Source organism: Carcharodon carcharias, chromosome 15 (assembly GCF_017639515.1).
Source record: "Carcharodon carcharias isolate sCarCar2 chromosome 15, sCarCar2.pri, whole genome shotgun sequence".
Taxonomy (NCBI): domain Eukaryota; kingdom Metazoa; phylum Chordata; class Chondrichthyes; order Lamniformes; family Lamnidae; genus Carcharodon; species Carcharodon carcharias.
The window spans coordinates 29369397-29384533 of record NC_054481.1 but is presented as its reverse complement, the minus strand read 5'-3'; the positions used below and the strand labels follow the sequence as shown (position 1 = coordinate 29384533).

Genomic DNA, 15137 nt, shown 5'->3' with positions numbered 1-15137 from the left:
TCTCTGTTCCCTATCAGGACATCTTGATTGAAACAGGGCAGTTATGAGGGCTTGGGGTCTGGATGGGGCAAAGTTCATGTGTCAGCTGAAGGCAAAGGATAGACACCCACCTGAAATCTTCCGATGCCAGCACCTCAGTGTAGAACATGATTTTGCATTTGTGGGAGGACACCTGTAAAGAAGCTAGAACATCATCGACGCGAGGGAGGTTTGAGGAGCATGACCAGGGACTATGCATCTTCCACTGCAAGATGTAGAATCCAGGCCAGCGAGTCACATGTGAACCCTGAAGGTAGAAAGCATTTGATCCTGAGATCCCTAAACTGGCAGGATTGCCAAAACCACCAGACAACAAACAGAGATTATAATCACAATGAAAAAACATTTTGATCTAAAAGACATCCTTCTTCCTGCCTCTGCGTGCTAGCTGTGGCTTGGTGAATATCACTCTCACCTCAGAGTCAGGAGGTTGTGGGTTCAAGGCCTGCTTCACAAGCTTTCAGGCTTACATTCCCAGTGCAGTCCATCTGTCTGTAATTAGCTGTAATCTGCCAGGTACCATAGGCATCTTTTTTAAAGAGAGACAAGTGATTGAGGGGCACCACTCTACAACAAGCATGGCTAACCAAGAATCTCTCCTCTCACCCATTCTTACTGTGCACCATGGGTATGTTGGAAAGATTAGCAGGTGATTATCAACCAGTTTGGCCACATCATGAATGGTCCTTGCACAGCCAGCAAGTCCTGGAATGGGACCCTAACCCAGGGATTCTGCTTCAGAGGCAGGAGTGCTACCCATTGGGCCACAAGACCTCCAAATGGCATACTGAGAGAGAATCTATAAAGGTTTTGATGAGGCAAGAGAAGGGCTGGGGGCAAGAAAAGGGCAGAGGGGGAGATAAAGAACAGCTACACAGTCTAGTATTCTGTCCCTCTCCTGTAAGACACTCCTTAAAACCCACATCTCTGATTCAGCTTTGGGCCTCCGCTCTTAACATTTTTTTTTTAGCTTAGTGTCCTTTTTTTCCCTTTTTTTCGACTACACCTTGGGAATTTTTTTTCTATTTTAAATGTATTACATAAATATGAGGTGCGCTGTTGTTGAAAAGTAGTGTTTGGACTGAAAGGAAACTGAACTCCTTGGATTGAACCAGTCACTGAAACTAAATAGTTTAAATATTCATGTGAAAATGATCAGTGGGCATTCATCCGATACTTAAAGAAATTAGAAAAGTAATTGAAGTCATGGATGGAATTTTTCAGTTCATTAAATCCTGGGATACTGTATGAGGAGAATGGAAAATAGTTTTAAGTTCCAATTATAGAACAGTTACAATCCTTAACTATTTTTAACCTGTAGCTTGTAATTTTTTTATTATTCATTCACGGGGTGTGTGGGCTTCGCTGGCTGGGCCAGCATTTATTGCCCAATCCTAGTTGCCCAAATCATAAATGAATTCATCAAACTTTGGGCTCATCAAGCTGACAGATATTAATGACAGAGAATGGAATGTTTTCTGTAAAGGTCACAGTGTTAGCATCACACACTCTCAGGACAGTTACAGCACAGGTTACACATACAATAAAGATCCTTCTACACTGTCCCATCAAGCACTCCCAGGGCAGGTACAGCATGGGTTAGATACAGAGTAAAACCATCTCTACAATGTCCCATCAAACACTCCCAGGTACAGCATAGAATGTTAGAATTCAGGAGGTTTTTTTTGGTCTTTTTTGTTAAATGTTATTTACTAGAGTGCAAAAGGACTGATGTGCAGCCCTGTAAATGGACCTGGATACTTTCTCCTTCCCGACAGATGAGTGGTGTTTCCACTGGGCTGTAGTCCACACCCAGCACCCAGCTCTTCTCTATCAGCTGCACATTATTCCCACTGGGGAGGGGAACCAGTGGGCTGGTTGAATCCTTGCGACTGATCTGAGGTGCCCGCTTGGAATGAAAGATGTTAAACACCACATCACCCTTCAGAATGTCAAAGTCCCAGGTGATGACGGACGAAGCCTCCAGGACTTCAATTGCCTTCTGTGAAACAAAGCAAACTAGATTGAAGCAAAAATAAAAGCAAAAAACTGCGGATGCTGGCAATCCAAAACAAAAACAAAAATACCTGGAAATACTCAGCAGGTCAGACAGCATCTGCAGAGAGGAACACAGTAAACATTTCAAGTCTGTATGGCTCTTCAACAGAACTAAGGAAAAATAGAAAAGAGGTGAAATATAAGCTGTTTTAAGGGGAGGTGGGACAGGTAGAGCTGGATAGAGGGCCGGTGATGGGTGGAGATAACCAAAAGATGTCATAGACAGAAGGACAAAGAGGTGTTGAAGGTGGTGATATTATCTAAAGGAATGTGATAATAAAGGTACAGATAGCCCTAGTGGGGGTGGGGTGGGGGGAAGGGATCAAAATAGGCTAAAAGGCAGAGATAAAACAATGGATGGAAATACATTTAAAAATAATGGAAATAGGTGGGAAAAGAAAAATCTATATAAATTAGGAAAAAAAGGGGGGGGATCGGAAAGGGGGCAGGGATGAAGGAGAGAGTTCATGATCTAAAATTGTTGAACTCAATATTCAGTCTGGAAGGCTGTAAAGTGCCTAGTCGGAAGATGAGGTGCTGTTCCTCCAGTTTGCGTTGAGCTTCACTGGAACAATGTGGCAGGCCAAGGATGGACATGTGGGCATGAGAGCAGGGTGGAGTGTTTAAATGGCAAGCGACAGGGAGGTCTGGGTCATGCTTGTGGACAGACCGAAGGTGTTCCGCAAAGCGGTCACCCAGTCTGCGTTTGGTCTCTCCAATGTAGAGGAAACCGCGTTGGGAGCAGCAAATGCAGTAGATTAAATTGAGGGAAGTGCAAGTAAAATGCTGCTTCACTTGAAAGGAATGTTTGGGCCCTTGGACGGTGAGTAGAGGGGAAGTAAGGGATTAAAAGCCAGGCTTGAGGGAGAAAGCATAGCTGGAATAAAGAAACAGACTCATGTGAACAGTGCCAGACCATAAAGGTGAAAACTTTGACATAAACTGTGCAAGTATAGAGTTCCTAATCATTCTGCAGTGTAAATATCATGCACTGTGTAACTGAAATTACTGTTTATTTAGCAAAGTACGAATAATTCACTGTGTAACTGTGCAGAGTAACTGTTTATTTAACTGGATAAGTTTTCGATGTAACTGCACAGTTACTGTTTAATCAACGGAAGTAATTGCAAGACACAATCACAAGCTGTGCACTGTTCTTGGTGATTCAGTACCTCATGCGGGGCTCCTTTGAAGATAGTGGCTGACTGATAAATGGTTTCTGTCCAGAGTTTGATTTGATCTGCATTTTCTAGCATTTCCTCTGTTTGGTACAAGGACTTGGGAACCATTCCTCCTTCTGGGATATTACACTGTAAATGGAAGCATAAGGATAGCCATGACTGACAAAATATCTCAATCAAGCACACTCTTCTCACAGTCTATGTACATTCTACTTGCCTATTTACTTTCTTATCACAGCTCATGTACACCCTCCCATATCATGGATCCTAACCAGCTGTTCCAAACAGAACAACATGAAATTATTTGAAAGGTGGCAACTGTTGAGAGGTTTCCACAGTTACCATGTCACTGTCACTGACAGCATTTTGTAACATTGTCCCTTACACAGCCTGAATGGCAACACCTGCACCTCCTCTGCATCCACCTCCACTCTCACCTTCCTCGTTATCCCCCCCACCCCAGCACCACTTTCACACTGCATGACTGACCCTCCACACCAGCACCTCTTACCAGGCAGTCTCCACCCAGGAAATCAGGAACAATCTCTTTGTCGATGTAATCGACAAGCCCTCCTGTGCCCTGGTAGTTATTGCCACTGTAGATGAGGAATTTCTGACGTGTATTTTCGTTGATGAATGGATTGACCTGAAGAACACAAAGAATCAAGAGGTGCATGTCAAGCTGTCTGTCCAGTACTAGGGTATCTACCCAAACGTACAGAGTTCAGGATTGTCCAGGCAGCTCTGCCTTTATTTATTCTTGGGAGGTGGAGGTCACTGGCAAGTCCAGCATTTATTGTCCATCCCCTAGTCATCCTGAGCTTGATACAATTGAGCGATTTGCTCAGACACTTTGGAGGGCAATTAAGAGTCAACCACACTGGTATGAGACTAGTGTCACATATAGGCCCAAATCAGGTAAGGACAGCAGATTTCTTTTTCCAATGGACATTGTGAACCAGTTGGGTTTTTACAACAATCCAAAAGCTTCATGGCTGCTTTCAGTGGGACCAGCTTTTTATTGGTAGATTTGTAAAATTGAATACATCATCAACAAACAGGTATAGCAGGATATGATCTCAGGTTCTCTGGATTACTAGTCTGGTAAAATAGAACCACTTTGATACCGTTACCATGTGTCAGATGCTGTAACAATGAGATGTATTTAAATCAGTCTGAAAGCAGCTCGAACTGTACAGACAGAAAGTTTCAGGATTGATTCCTGGCCTTGTAGGATTAGCTGATCTCAGATGATACTCCTGGTCTGCAGAGGGAAAAATTAGGCAAGAGTCCTGCTGCTGCCCAATGATGGGTGCTGGTGATTGTATGTGTTTGGATATTGATGAGGACACGCTTCTCTGCGATACTTCCTCTGTTCAGTTGTCACCATCTGGGCACTAATGAATGGACGCTTGTTGGATGTACAGGGGGTCACACAGAGCAAAACTGGGGAATAGGCAGGAGCAGCATCAGTTTTTGACTCACCAGTGTCCAGAGGACAGGGAACACTCGAGGTGCCCTGAGAATCAGCAGCCGGCCTAATGTCTCTGGGTAGTTTGCTTCCACGACTTCAATGATCCTCAACAGCGCTTTCACTCCTGGCCGCCACAGGTGCCTCATGTTCAGCCCTTCCAGGTCAACCAGGCAGGTCCACGATCTGCCCATTCAATTGTCAAGAAAACAAGAAATTATAATAATTTCCATCTGTTAATAACTCTGTCATGTTTCTTGTGTACTGGAAGACAGGCTGTTGGGGGTTTGTAAATATGGTAATTGGAGTAAGAACTAGAGTGACTGCAAGAGTCTAAAACCAATAGTAAGAAGTGGTTTTGATATGTTAATCAATCAAGAGGAACTTCAATCAGAGTTTTACATAAAGCAATAATAGGAGTAGTTTTGAATTGAGTTGTTTTAGTTTGAAAGGGGATAAATGCAGGTTGTAAAAGGTGTAAGTAGGGTAAAGATAGGGTAAGTTTGTTTCTTATAAACCTAAGAGCTAGTGTAACGAAACAAGTTTAATCAATTCTGAGAAGAAAGCATTTCTGAAGAGACTAGTTAAGACAATAGAGAGATCAAAGGAACACATTTAAGGAAATACTGAAGCCTAGGTGGGGGTAACTGCTTAGAGCTCTCAGAAGACAGCAGGACAGCCAGGCAAAGCTCCCAGAAGACGGTGTGAACAAGCCTAGACCTGAAGACCCAGTTTCTGTCAGCCTCAGAGGACACCCCAAGAAAAATAGGCACTGTGTGGTAAAAATTACAGGAATTCTATAGATTTTGAAATTGATAAGGATAATTGCTAAACAGAAAATGGGATAGTTAGCTCTGAGGGTAGTTAAGTTAAGATCTTGTGGAACTGTTTTAAAATAATGTTTAGTGTGTGAAGCCATTCTTGTGTTTAAGTGTAGTTGTGGGTTTTTTCCCTATTTTCTTTTAATAAACGTTTATTATAAAATCATCACAAGTAGTCAAGGACATCATTTCCTGATTTCAGAACTTTTCCTCATACTTTATAAATTGCAAAAACTGTCTTGGCAGTTGTTTCAAGTTTCCCTCTGGGATTTGGGCAGCTCAGTATTTACCATCAGCCGTTCCATAACACAATCATAAACTAGAGTTACTCACCGACCCATTGTAAGAAAGCAACAGCATATCAACAATTGGGAAGCTGACAAGTCAAGGGTTCATCCATTCCAGCTGCTGTTGTGTGCAGATCTTTATGGCTCTGCTTTTTTGTCCAAGCTCCTGCCTCTGCCCACTGTTCCAGCCCCTCACAATTCTTGCCCACCGTCCCAGCACCTCCTGCCCCTGCCATACTGTCCCAACCTATCACCCCTGTACCTTTTCTGTCCCATTCCCTCCCCCTGTATCCCCACTGTCCCAGCCTATACCATCCTTGCCTCTGCTGTATTAACCCCATCCCAGCTTGGAGAAACCTTCCATTGTCTCCTCAGCCTTGGTAAATTATCACCACAATCATTCACAACCGAGCTGCATCAACTCTCCTATATTTCCATCCACTGAGCACTCACCTCCTGATCTCTTGTGTAACTGAATCAAATATTCATATCAAAACCAGATAATTATACGCAGGACATTCTCTGAAGAAGGAAAGTAAGGGAAAAGTAGTGAGTGAGTAAGTGAGAGTGAGAATACTTGTGAAACTTTATCTCAGCAAGAGGCAGCACCTTCGGGAACAATGTGGCGGCGGCCGGGGGTGGGGGGATTGGTACAGAGAAGAAGGAGGCATTGCGAGTGTACAATACTTCACTAACGTGATTGGGCGGCCAAAGACTTTGGTGTTCTCTTCACACCTCTTCTGCCCATCCTCATTGATTGACAGAACCTGGAAAGAAAGGAAGAGCTTTGAGTGATGCCAACTGCACAGGGTGAGTGCTGAGGTTTCAGGGCACAGCCTAACCCCAGGCATTGCCCACCTGTGAGAAAGCCTGTGGTCCATAGTTGCAGATTTGTGAGTCTGACCCATTTGCACCAATCTGTCTAATGGCACCAACACGTCCATCTTACAAGCACATGTTGCATTGGCCACAGGTATTGGAGAAGATGGAGCCACACCTAACCATCGTTAAAACAATGGTCAGAAAGAGAGCTTTAATCACCCTCCTCTTCACCAATTAACAACAACAACTAAATGTATTTATATAGCATCTTCAATATAGTAAAACAGCCCAAAAGAACATCACTGGTGCAATTTTCAATCAAAATTTGACTTCAAGCTACATAAGGGCATCTTAGGACTGCTGGCAGAGGTAGGTTATAAGGAACATCTTAAAAGGAGGAAAGAGGTGGTGGGTGGGAGAGGTTTAAGGAGGGAATTCCGGAGCTTAGGACTTCAGCAGCTGAAGGTACAGCCACCAAAGGTAGAACAATTAAAATCAGGGAATGCTCAAGAGGTCAGCAGAGGAGGATTGTGGAGCTGGAAGACTTTACAGAGATAGGAAGGGGTGAGGCTGTGGAGGGATTTAAAAACAAGGATGGGACTTTTAAAATCAAGATGTCGCTTGACCAGGAGCTAATGTAGGTCAGACAGCAGAGGGGTGATGGGGGATTGGGACTTTGTGGAAGTTAGTACAGGGGCAGCAGAGTTTGAAAAGGGTTTATGGAAGGTGCAAAATGGGACACTGACCAGGAGAGTGTTGGAATAGTTACATTGGACACATTCAGAGATTCTTCTCACTAATTTTGAATTCTGAACAGAAACCCAGAGTGACAGAAAGGAGCTGAACATTTGGTTCAAGAAAAAAATAAAGAAATCTTTGCAGTAAGTCAGGCCTGTTGATGTAGTGGTCGTGTTACCGGACTAATAATCTAGACCATGTAAATTCAAATCCCATCTTAAACGTCGTTCCAGTTTTAAAAAAATCTGTGTCAAGTCAGAGACTTATGTCACCCTTGGGTGGGGGGAGATGCAAGCCAGATTAACTGGAATGATACTGAGATTAATAGGGTTAAATTCTGAGGACAGATTGCACAGACTATGCTTGTATTCCCTCGAGTAAAGAAGATTAAGGGACGACCTAACTGAAGTGTTTAAGATTATCAAAATATTTAATTGAACAAATAGAAGCAGAAAAGTCCAGAATAACCTTAAAATTAGAGCCAGGCCATTCAGGGGTGGTTTCAGGAAGTACTTCTTCACACAAAGGGTAGTGGAAATCTGGAACTCCCTCCCTTAAAAAAAAGCTGTTGAATGCTAGGGGTTAATTTGAAAATTTCAAAACCGAGATTGATATTTTTTTGTTAGGCAAAGGCATTAAAGCTAAATGGAGTTAAGATAAAGAGCGTTAACAATCTAATTGAATGGCAGAACAGACTCGAGGGGCTGAGTGGCCTCCTTGGGCTCCTATGAGCACTGAAGAATAAGTATCACTGACTGACTCACGTGTCGTAGAATGGCCTCTTCCCCCACAGCTTTCAGCAGCCCCTTTGTGTCCATCTGTCCCAGGCGCAGGATGTACAATGGCCGGCCATCTTGGTCAAGGAAAAAGAAGGAATTCAAGATTTGCGTTCAAAGCTGCAGACCCACCACAAGTTCCCCAAACTGACTGGTCACTAGTAGCCCTCTATGTTATCCCCAGAGAGTGTGGCAGCTGCCAGGTATCTGCTTGGCACCATCTTATAGAAAGCGAATAGGTTAACGGGGACCAATGATGCCAGTGGTTGTGTGGTCTTCTTTTGCTTGATTGCCTGTGGGGATCAAAGAGGAATTGCCAAGGAATTTTTTTCCTCCATTGGTCAAAAGGTTTCCCTTTTTTTGCCACATGCAGGAGTCTGTATGATTGGCGCTGGGGTGAGGATATACAGATGGAACCATATTGTGATGGGACAGGCTTGATGGATCATGCTGCTCACTCCTGTCCTTATCACGCTTTCATTAAAGAAAGCTGCATCTTTCAATAAAACCCACAGCACCCCCTCACTGGGGGCTGGGGCAAGCTCTGGTGATGAGGGATCCTCAGCAATGCATCAGGAGGCTTATGTGTTATAACAAATCCTGCAGCTTGACAGAAAGGCAGCACAAACCCCATTCACTCCATGGTTAGCAACCAAACAAAACAAATGTTTGTTCAATTGACAGAAAAACCAGAGCCTGTGAGTAAAGGAAGAGCTAACATCCTGAATCCATGATCCTTTAATGGCCAGAACCCTCCTACATCCCATTAGTCACCAGGAAAGTGGCGTCACACCCAGGACCTCTATGTGGGATTTAGGCCTAGGAGCACTCCCATTGATCCAAAGGCTGACTTCCAGTTAAAGTAATTAACCTGAAGGATTACCTCTGTCATGATAATGCCAGCCTCCTGTATAATAGTTGATCAGCACCTGTGGGGGTCTCCACACCTCGAGAATATAGTCCACCTGGTATTGTTTGCGCCAGGTAAGTGACTGACACAAGATCTCTCGCGCCTTGTCAATATTGAAATCCCGAGCCCGCAGAAAACGCAAAATGTGTTCATCCTTGGGAATCTGAAAAATACAACAGTGACAGGTTCTGTTATCATTTCCTTCACAGCATTTACACCAGTGGCTGGGGCTCCCACACCGACTCCATTCACACCAGTACAGAGACACTCTAGCACTCACTCCATTTACACCTGTAATCTCAGATGAAGGCAAACAATGCATTTACACCAGCATTCACTGAACACGTGATCTACATGTACACTAGCACTCAATCTATATACTAGTACTGCCCTTCTATCAATACAGATGAGGGAATCCTGTTGGTCCAGTCAAGTCATCCTTCCAATGAAACCTAGGGTTCTTCACATAGGAAATCTGACCCAGAAGAGCTGTTATTAACAAATTATTGGAGACTGTACTTCAAATGTACTTCACACTTGAGCTCTACCTTCTGCAAAAGGTTGTTTGTTTCAACTCAGTGAATCTGGGCAAGGCTATGGAGTAGACAAGTCTCAATCCTTCCTGATTTGGGTTAGTTCAGAAGCTGCTTGTCCTTCCCTCTGGAATTCCCATCATGTTTAAGGGAACAGATTACTCAAATGCCACAGCAAACACATGCAGATTATTCATATTATCACACGAGTATATGCTCCTTTGACCGTATGTACGTGTTGGAATTTATGGGTGTATGCATCCGTTTTTCAGGGTGTAGGTATGTGTGTAAGGGTTGAGTGTTCTGTGTGTGCTGATTTTCCTGAGTGAATGTGTGTTTTAAAGGCGATGGCATACCATCTTTGGGAAGAAGTTCAAATAAATGGTCTATGTCCTCCTGATGACCAACAAATGAGACAAAAAGATAAATGAGAGTCTGTTGGACATTGAGGACCACATGTAAAGATGTCCATCCAAATCATTAACTTTTATCCAATAAGGCAATAAGACAAACTCATTAAGACAATTAAATTTAAGAAATATGGCTGCCCTGGTTACAAGTTGAAGGCAGCATATCAGAAAGCTGTTGACTGGAGGACACAGCAACAGTTGTATTTGAATCTGTCTTCCTGATATTAAACACTAGCCCTATCAGGCAATGCTAAACTCTGACTCGCGCTGACATGCAGCAATGCACACACAGGAAAATATTACCTTTTCTGGCTTCCAATCACCTGCCTCAGACTATAAAGAGCACAAAAAAAAGATATGACTTGAGGTGCCGCACTTAGTTGAGATACAAGACAGCATTTCACAATGATTTCACAAATGGCATTGCTCAGTCTTAATAAAGTGATCCAGAGTCACAATCCAATGGCGTACTCATAGCAAGTACCTTTTGGCAGTAGGATCTCACTCTCTAGTATGAAGCAGATAAACTTATAGAAAGTTTGCAATGATTCAGGGATCATTTGGTGGAGGGAATGTGTCTATTCCAAATATTCAGGTACCCAATAAGGGTCCCAACCATTTGTCAAAACCCAAAGACTGTTTTAACTCCAGGATGGACATCAAGGTGGTTAAATTTCCCTGGAACTAGAATATCCTAAACTAGGCTCAACAAAGACCTCTCTGTCACCTGCACAATGATACAGAGACTGATACATCTATCCTGTCATTCCTTGATCTTGGTTCTACCTCTAAGGAAGATCAGGGACACACTATTGGAATGTACTTCCCAGTCAACCAAGATTCGGGACCCATTCTGTCTAGCACGAGATATCCAAGTGTTTCCGACTCCATTTGGTCCAGTTAGACATCCAGACCCATCCTACTTGCCTGTACATGTCCAGAGCCAATTTCAACATTACACTATATATCCAAGCTCTGTGTATGAGATACCCTAAACCCATTTTATCTGTGCACTTGATGTGCTAGAAAGTAAAAATAAAATTAAATAGTGTGGTTATGTCCTCATGACATCCAAAAATGCTTCACAGTCAACAAAGTATTTTTGAAATGTTGTCATTGTTCTAGTGTAGGCAATGCAACAGTTGATATGTGCATAGCAAGATCCTACAAAGGCAATGAGATAATTGATCAGATGAATAACGTGCCCATTGGAATCATGCATTAGAAATACAGGAGATCCTGGGCTTATTCTGTCTAAGAAAAAAGAAGGTTCTGGCAAATAGGTAAGATTCTTCCAGGAAGCAATGACTAATGGGAATCTGTTCAGCATCTCCTGCCGTTTGCACTTCTCACAAATTGTATGGGTAGCAGTATGTCTTGTCATAAAACAATAACATTTACTGATGACACCAAGCTATGTGCTCAAGTGCTGAGTACAAGAGTCAATGCATTCAAAGGAAGCTGGACTAATTCAGAGAAAGGATTATGGAATGCAGTGGATATTTAATATAAAATGCTGGGTATAAGCTGATCCACAATACAGCAGGTAAGTGCAACCACACGTAGACAATATTCAGGTCTCTGTTGCCAAAGATGTGAAAGGAAAATAACATGTGGGTGATGATTGATAACTCACTTGAATGCCTAAGGAATAGAATGCAATTCTCAGTGAGGATAATCATCGCTGAGAATAATATTCAGGAAACCTGACTTCTGTCTACACATAATATTTTAACTCATTGTTAAGTTCACCTTTGAAATGCAGCACCCACCTCCCCCAGCTCAAACATCTCAATTCTAAAAGGAATCAGCTTTACTCACTCTTCAACTAATGTCTGACTTGTTTCATTGGATTGACTTGTGTTGAGCACAAATAGTTTCACCTTTGTCCTGTCCATCACGTACCTTGCCCTTGTGTGTTTCTTGGAGCCACTGTCGAAGCTGGATCAGGCAGCTCTCTTGCATGGGGGTCAGTTGCCCCAGGTACCGCTCAATGTAATCAGCATCGAGCTTATCAGCTGAAAAACACATGGATAAACCCAATGTTGACTGTTGTTATTGAAGAACTCAATAGCCAATGCCACTCATTGAGATCTATGCACAATAAAACACTCGTGACTCATCTCTTGGTTCCTTTTAAATGGCAAAAAACAGCCCAAAGTAGAAAGCTGTGGAGACAGCTGAGAGACGAGGCTTGGAGCTAACTGGGCCATTTTGGGCAGTTTACTTCTTTGCCCTAACCACTGGTCATTTCACCTGACTTCTCTCCTACTTTCTGCTCTGTCTGCCGATCCCACTTCAAAGCATTTTGATAAATGGAAGCAAGTTTTTAAACCTTAGGAACGAGCAAGGAGGGGACTAATTGGATAACTCTTTCAAAGAACCACACAGACATGATAGGCCGAATGGCCTCCTTTTGTATTGTCTCAGTCTATGAAGCTGTTTTTTCATTAGGATACATTATGTCTAATTCAGATCAAGCTGAGTTTCTGTTTGACTGGTGTTTTTAAAGAATGTCAACACGCTCAAACACAAGGGCATACTGTCTGTGTACATCACTGCCACCATGATCGATATCTCACCATTAATCTCCCTCCATGAAGGCAGTGGTGAATGACTCAACCTTTGCCATACCATTAATAAGTTTATATACCTTGATTGGAGCACCCACCAACTGACACCTTTTCAAAGCCAGAAAGACCAAGTTTTCCTCACTGTTTTGTGACGCTGGCAATCAGCCTGTGGTTTTCCATAAGCATTAAATTACTTTGATTCTGTCTTATATATAAAAAAATCCTGCCTGGGAAGAGAAAGAGTCACACCTGATGTGTGCAGAAACTTACCATCGGGTGTTGTGGGCAGTGTTTCCTGCCCACACAGGCTAGTCAATGGTTCTTTGGTACTGCTATGTGCTAGGTCTTCCGGTAACTCTACCCTGAGATCTGGCAGTGGTGCGAGTGCTGGTTGACTGGACTCTGGCACCATTTCTGTTTTAACAACAGTCACATGAGGAGTCCAGCGAGGAATGTGTCGGATACCCTGTGCAGTCAGCTCATTCAGATAGTGCTCAATAACTTCTTTACCCTGAAACATAGCAGAATTGGTTACAAATGTAGTGCCTTACAATTCATAAAGACTTAGACCAACAGCACTGAAGCACTTTGGGCAATAGCCACTCAGCACCCAGTTAAGAGAAAGTATTTTTCAACCAGTTGCTCACTAATTTACTAACAGCTAATTTGTCATATTCTCAGTGGATAGCACTCTGAGTCAGAAGGTCAAGAGTTCAAATCCGACTCCAGGAATTAAGTCCCTAATCTAGGCTGATGCTCCACTGCAGTACTGTTGGAGCTGCTGTGTTTCAGGTGAGACATTAAACAAAGATCCCAAAAGCCCTCTCAGATGGAAGTAAAGACCCACAGTTACAGCTTCAAAGTAGAACAGGGTCTCCCCAGCATTCTGGATGACATTTATCCCTCAAGCAACACCACTAAAACAGATTTACCAATCATCCATTCATTTGTTGCTTGTGGGATTTTGTTGTGCCCAATCTGGCTGCCAGGTTTGCCTGGGCTATAACAATTTTTATTGATATTGTGCCTTGTTGTGCAGGCATAAGGAAAAAATACATGTTGACACTTCAGCAAAGTAATTAATTGTCTGTAAGATGTATTGGAAAGCTCTGATGATGTGTTAAGATGTGAAATAATGCAAGCTCTTCATTAATATTAAAATTACCCAACAGGAAGCTTATTAAAATTATTACAATTTCACACTCCTTAGGCTTTTACTGGCTGAACTCACCACCCAGTGAAACCCTGAACCATAGAGGGTAAGGCAGGTTAAATTCTCAGTTTGATCCCAGAGGTAGTGGTTGAGGCTTTTAAAACTGGATTCAGCCTCTGTGGGGTGAGGACTGTAGAATATCAACCAGGATTCCAGCTCCTGATCACACTGCAAAAAAGTATCTGAGTTCTGGAGGTCAAGGAAGAGCAGGGTTGGTTCAGCTGTGATGTCCCTGTAGCTAAATAACTTGCTCTCTAGGCTCACACATGAGAACGTAATGCTAGAAAGTTGTTGCCTTATGTAAAATGTATTCTTAGGTTACTGTGATTGCAAATCACCGGGCTAAAACCTGGCCAGTTAAATCTTGGCTGACAGTCTGTGGGTAGAATATAATCTGGTGATTTAACGGTGTGCCTGCAGTCCGCTCCTCAAAGCGATCAGGAAGCATTGACCATATTGAGTGCCTCAAAGAGAACCATGCTGTCAGTGGACAAAAAAAGCAGAGCACTGGACACTAAACTGAGAGAACATCAACCCCATCTAACAAAGGACTGTTAGATGCAGCACAGAAAGGAGATTTCCATCAGAAGAATCTGGGCTGAATTTGAACCTAAATCCCAGGAATGGATGACCAGAATCTAATTCACTGCACTGTCCGTCCATAATCCTGTTAGCTCTCACCTCTCCCACTGCAACCAATGAAGACAGAGGAGTGAACAGGAAAGTCTCTTACCCTCTTGATGTTGGCAGTGTATTGTCTCATTGCAATCTTTTCCACCGTGTTTTCAAACCCAAAGAAAGACTTGATGTCCAGCGATGCAGACTGTTCAAAGCAAGTCCATTCCTCATTGTCAGGATGAACCTGGATGAGGGAAATCGACAAGACACATTTAAAAACAACATCCACACAAATTCTCCACTCAGCACTATTTCCAACTGCCTATCGACACAAGCACTGCAGGCTCCAATAATGTAGCAAATGCATGGAAATGGGAAATGTAGAAAGTGTCCAAACAGCATGCAGATAGACCTGAGACATGGTGCAGATAGAACACAGACAGCAACCAAACAAAGAGGAAACAGAAGGTAGAAAATCAACACAGAATGTACGAGTAGTGTACATAATCCAACAATCTATGTAGCACCTTTAATGTAATAAAACATCCTAAGGTGCTTCACAGGAGCAGTATAAAACAAAGTTTGACACAGCCACAAAAGGAGCTATTAGGGCAGGTGTTTAAAGAGAGGAGCATCTTATGGGAGGTGACAGTGGTGGAGATGCGCAGAGATTTAGGTTTAAAATTG

The 15137-nt window shown here is 42.9% G+C and overlaps 1 protein-coding gene across 1 annotated transcript in view; it reads right to left on the bottom strand.

Annotated features, from left to right (window-relative positions):
* Positions 1–15137, bottom strand: part of LOC121288222 (SEC14-like protein 5) — a 29184-nt gene that overhangs the window by 2999 nt on the left and 11048 nt on the right. The window contains exons 5-15 of the mRNA XM_041206679.1: positions 14566–14694; positions 12890–13130; positions 11952–12064; positions 9077–9266; positions 8182–8270; positions 6554–6624; positions 4764–4935; positions 3790–3924; positions 3270–3407; positions 1793–2041; positions 111–286 (exon numbers count right to left, since the gene is read on the bottom strand). Of these exons, the coding sequence (XP_041062613.1) occupies positions 111–286; positions 1793–2041; positions 3270–3407; positions 3790–3924; positions 4764–4935; positions 6554–6624; positions 8182–8270; positions 9077–9266; positions 11952–12064; positions 12890–13130; positions 14566–14694 (1703 nt within the window). The remainder of the gene's footprint in view (positions 1–110; positions 287–1792; positions 2042–3269; positions 3408–3789; positions 3925–4763; positions 4936–6553; positions 6625–8181; positions 8271–9076; positions 9267–11951; positions 12065–12889; positions 13131–14565; positions 14695–15137) is intronic.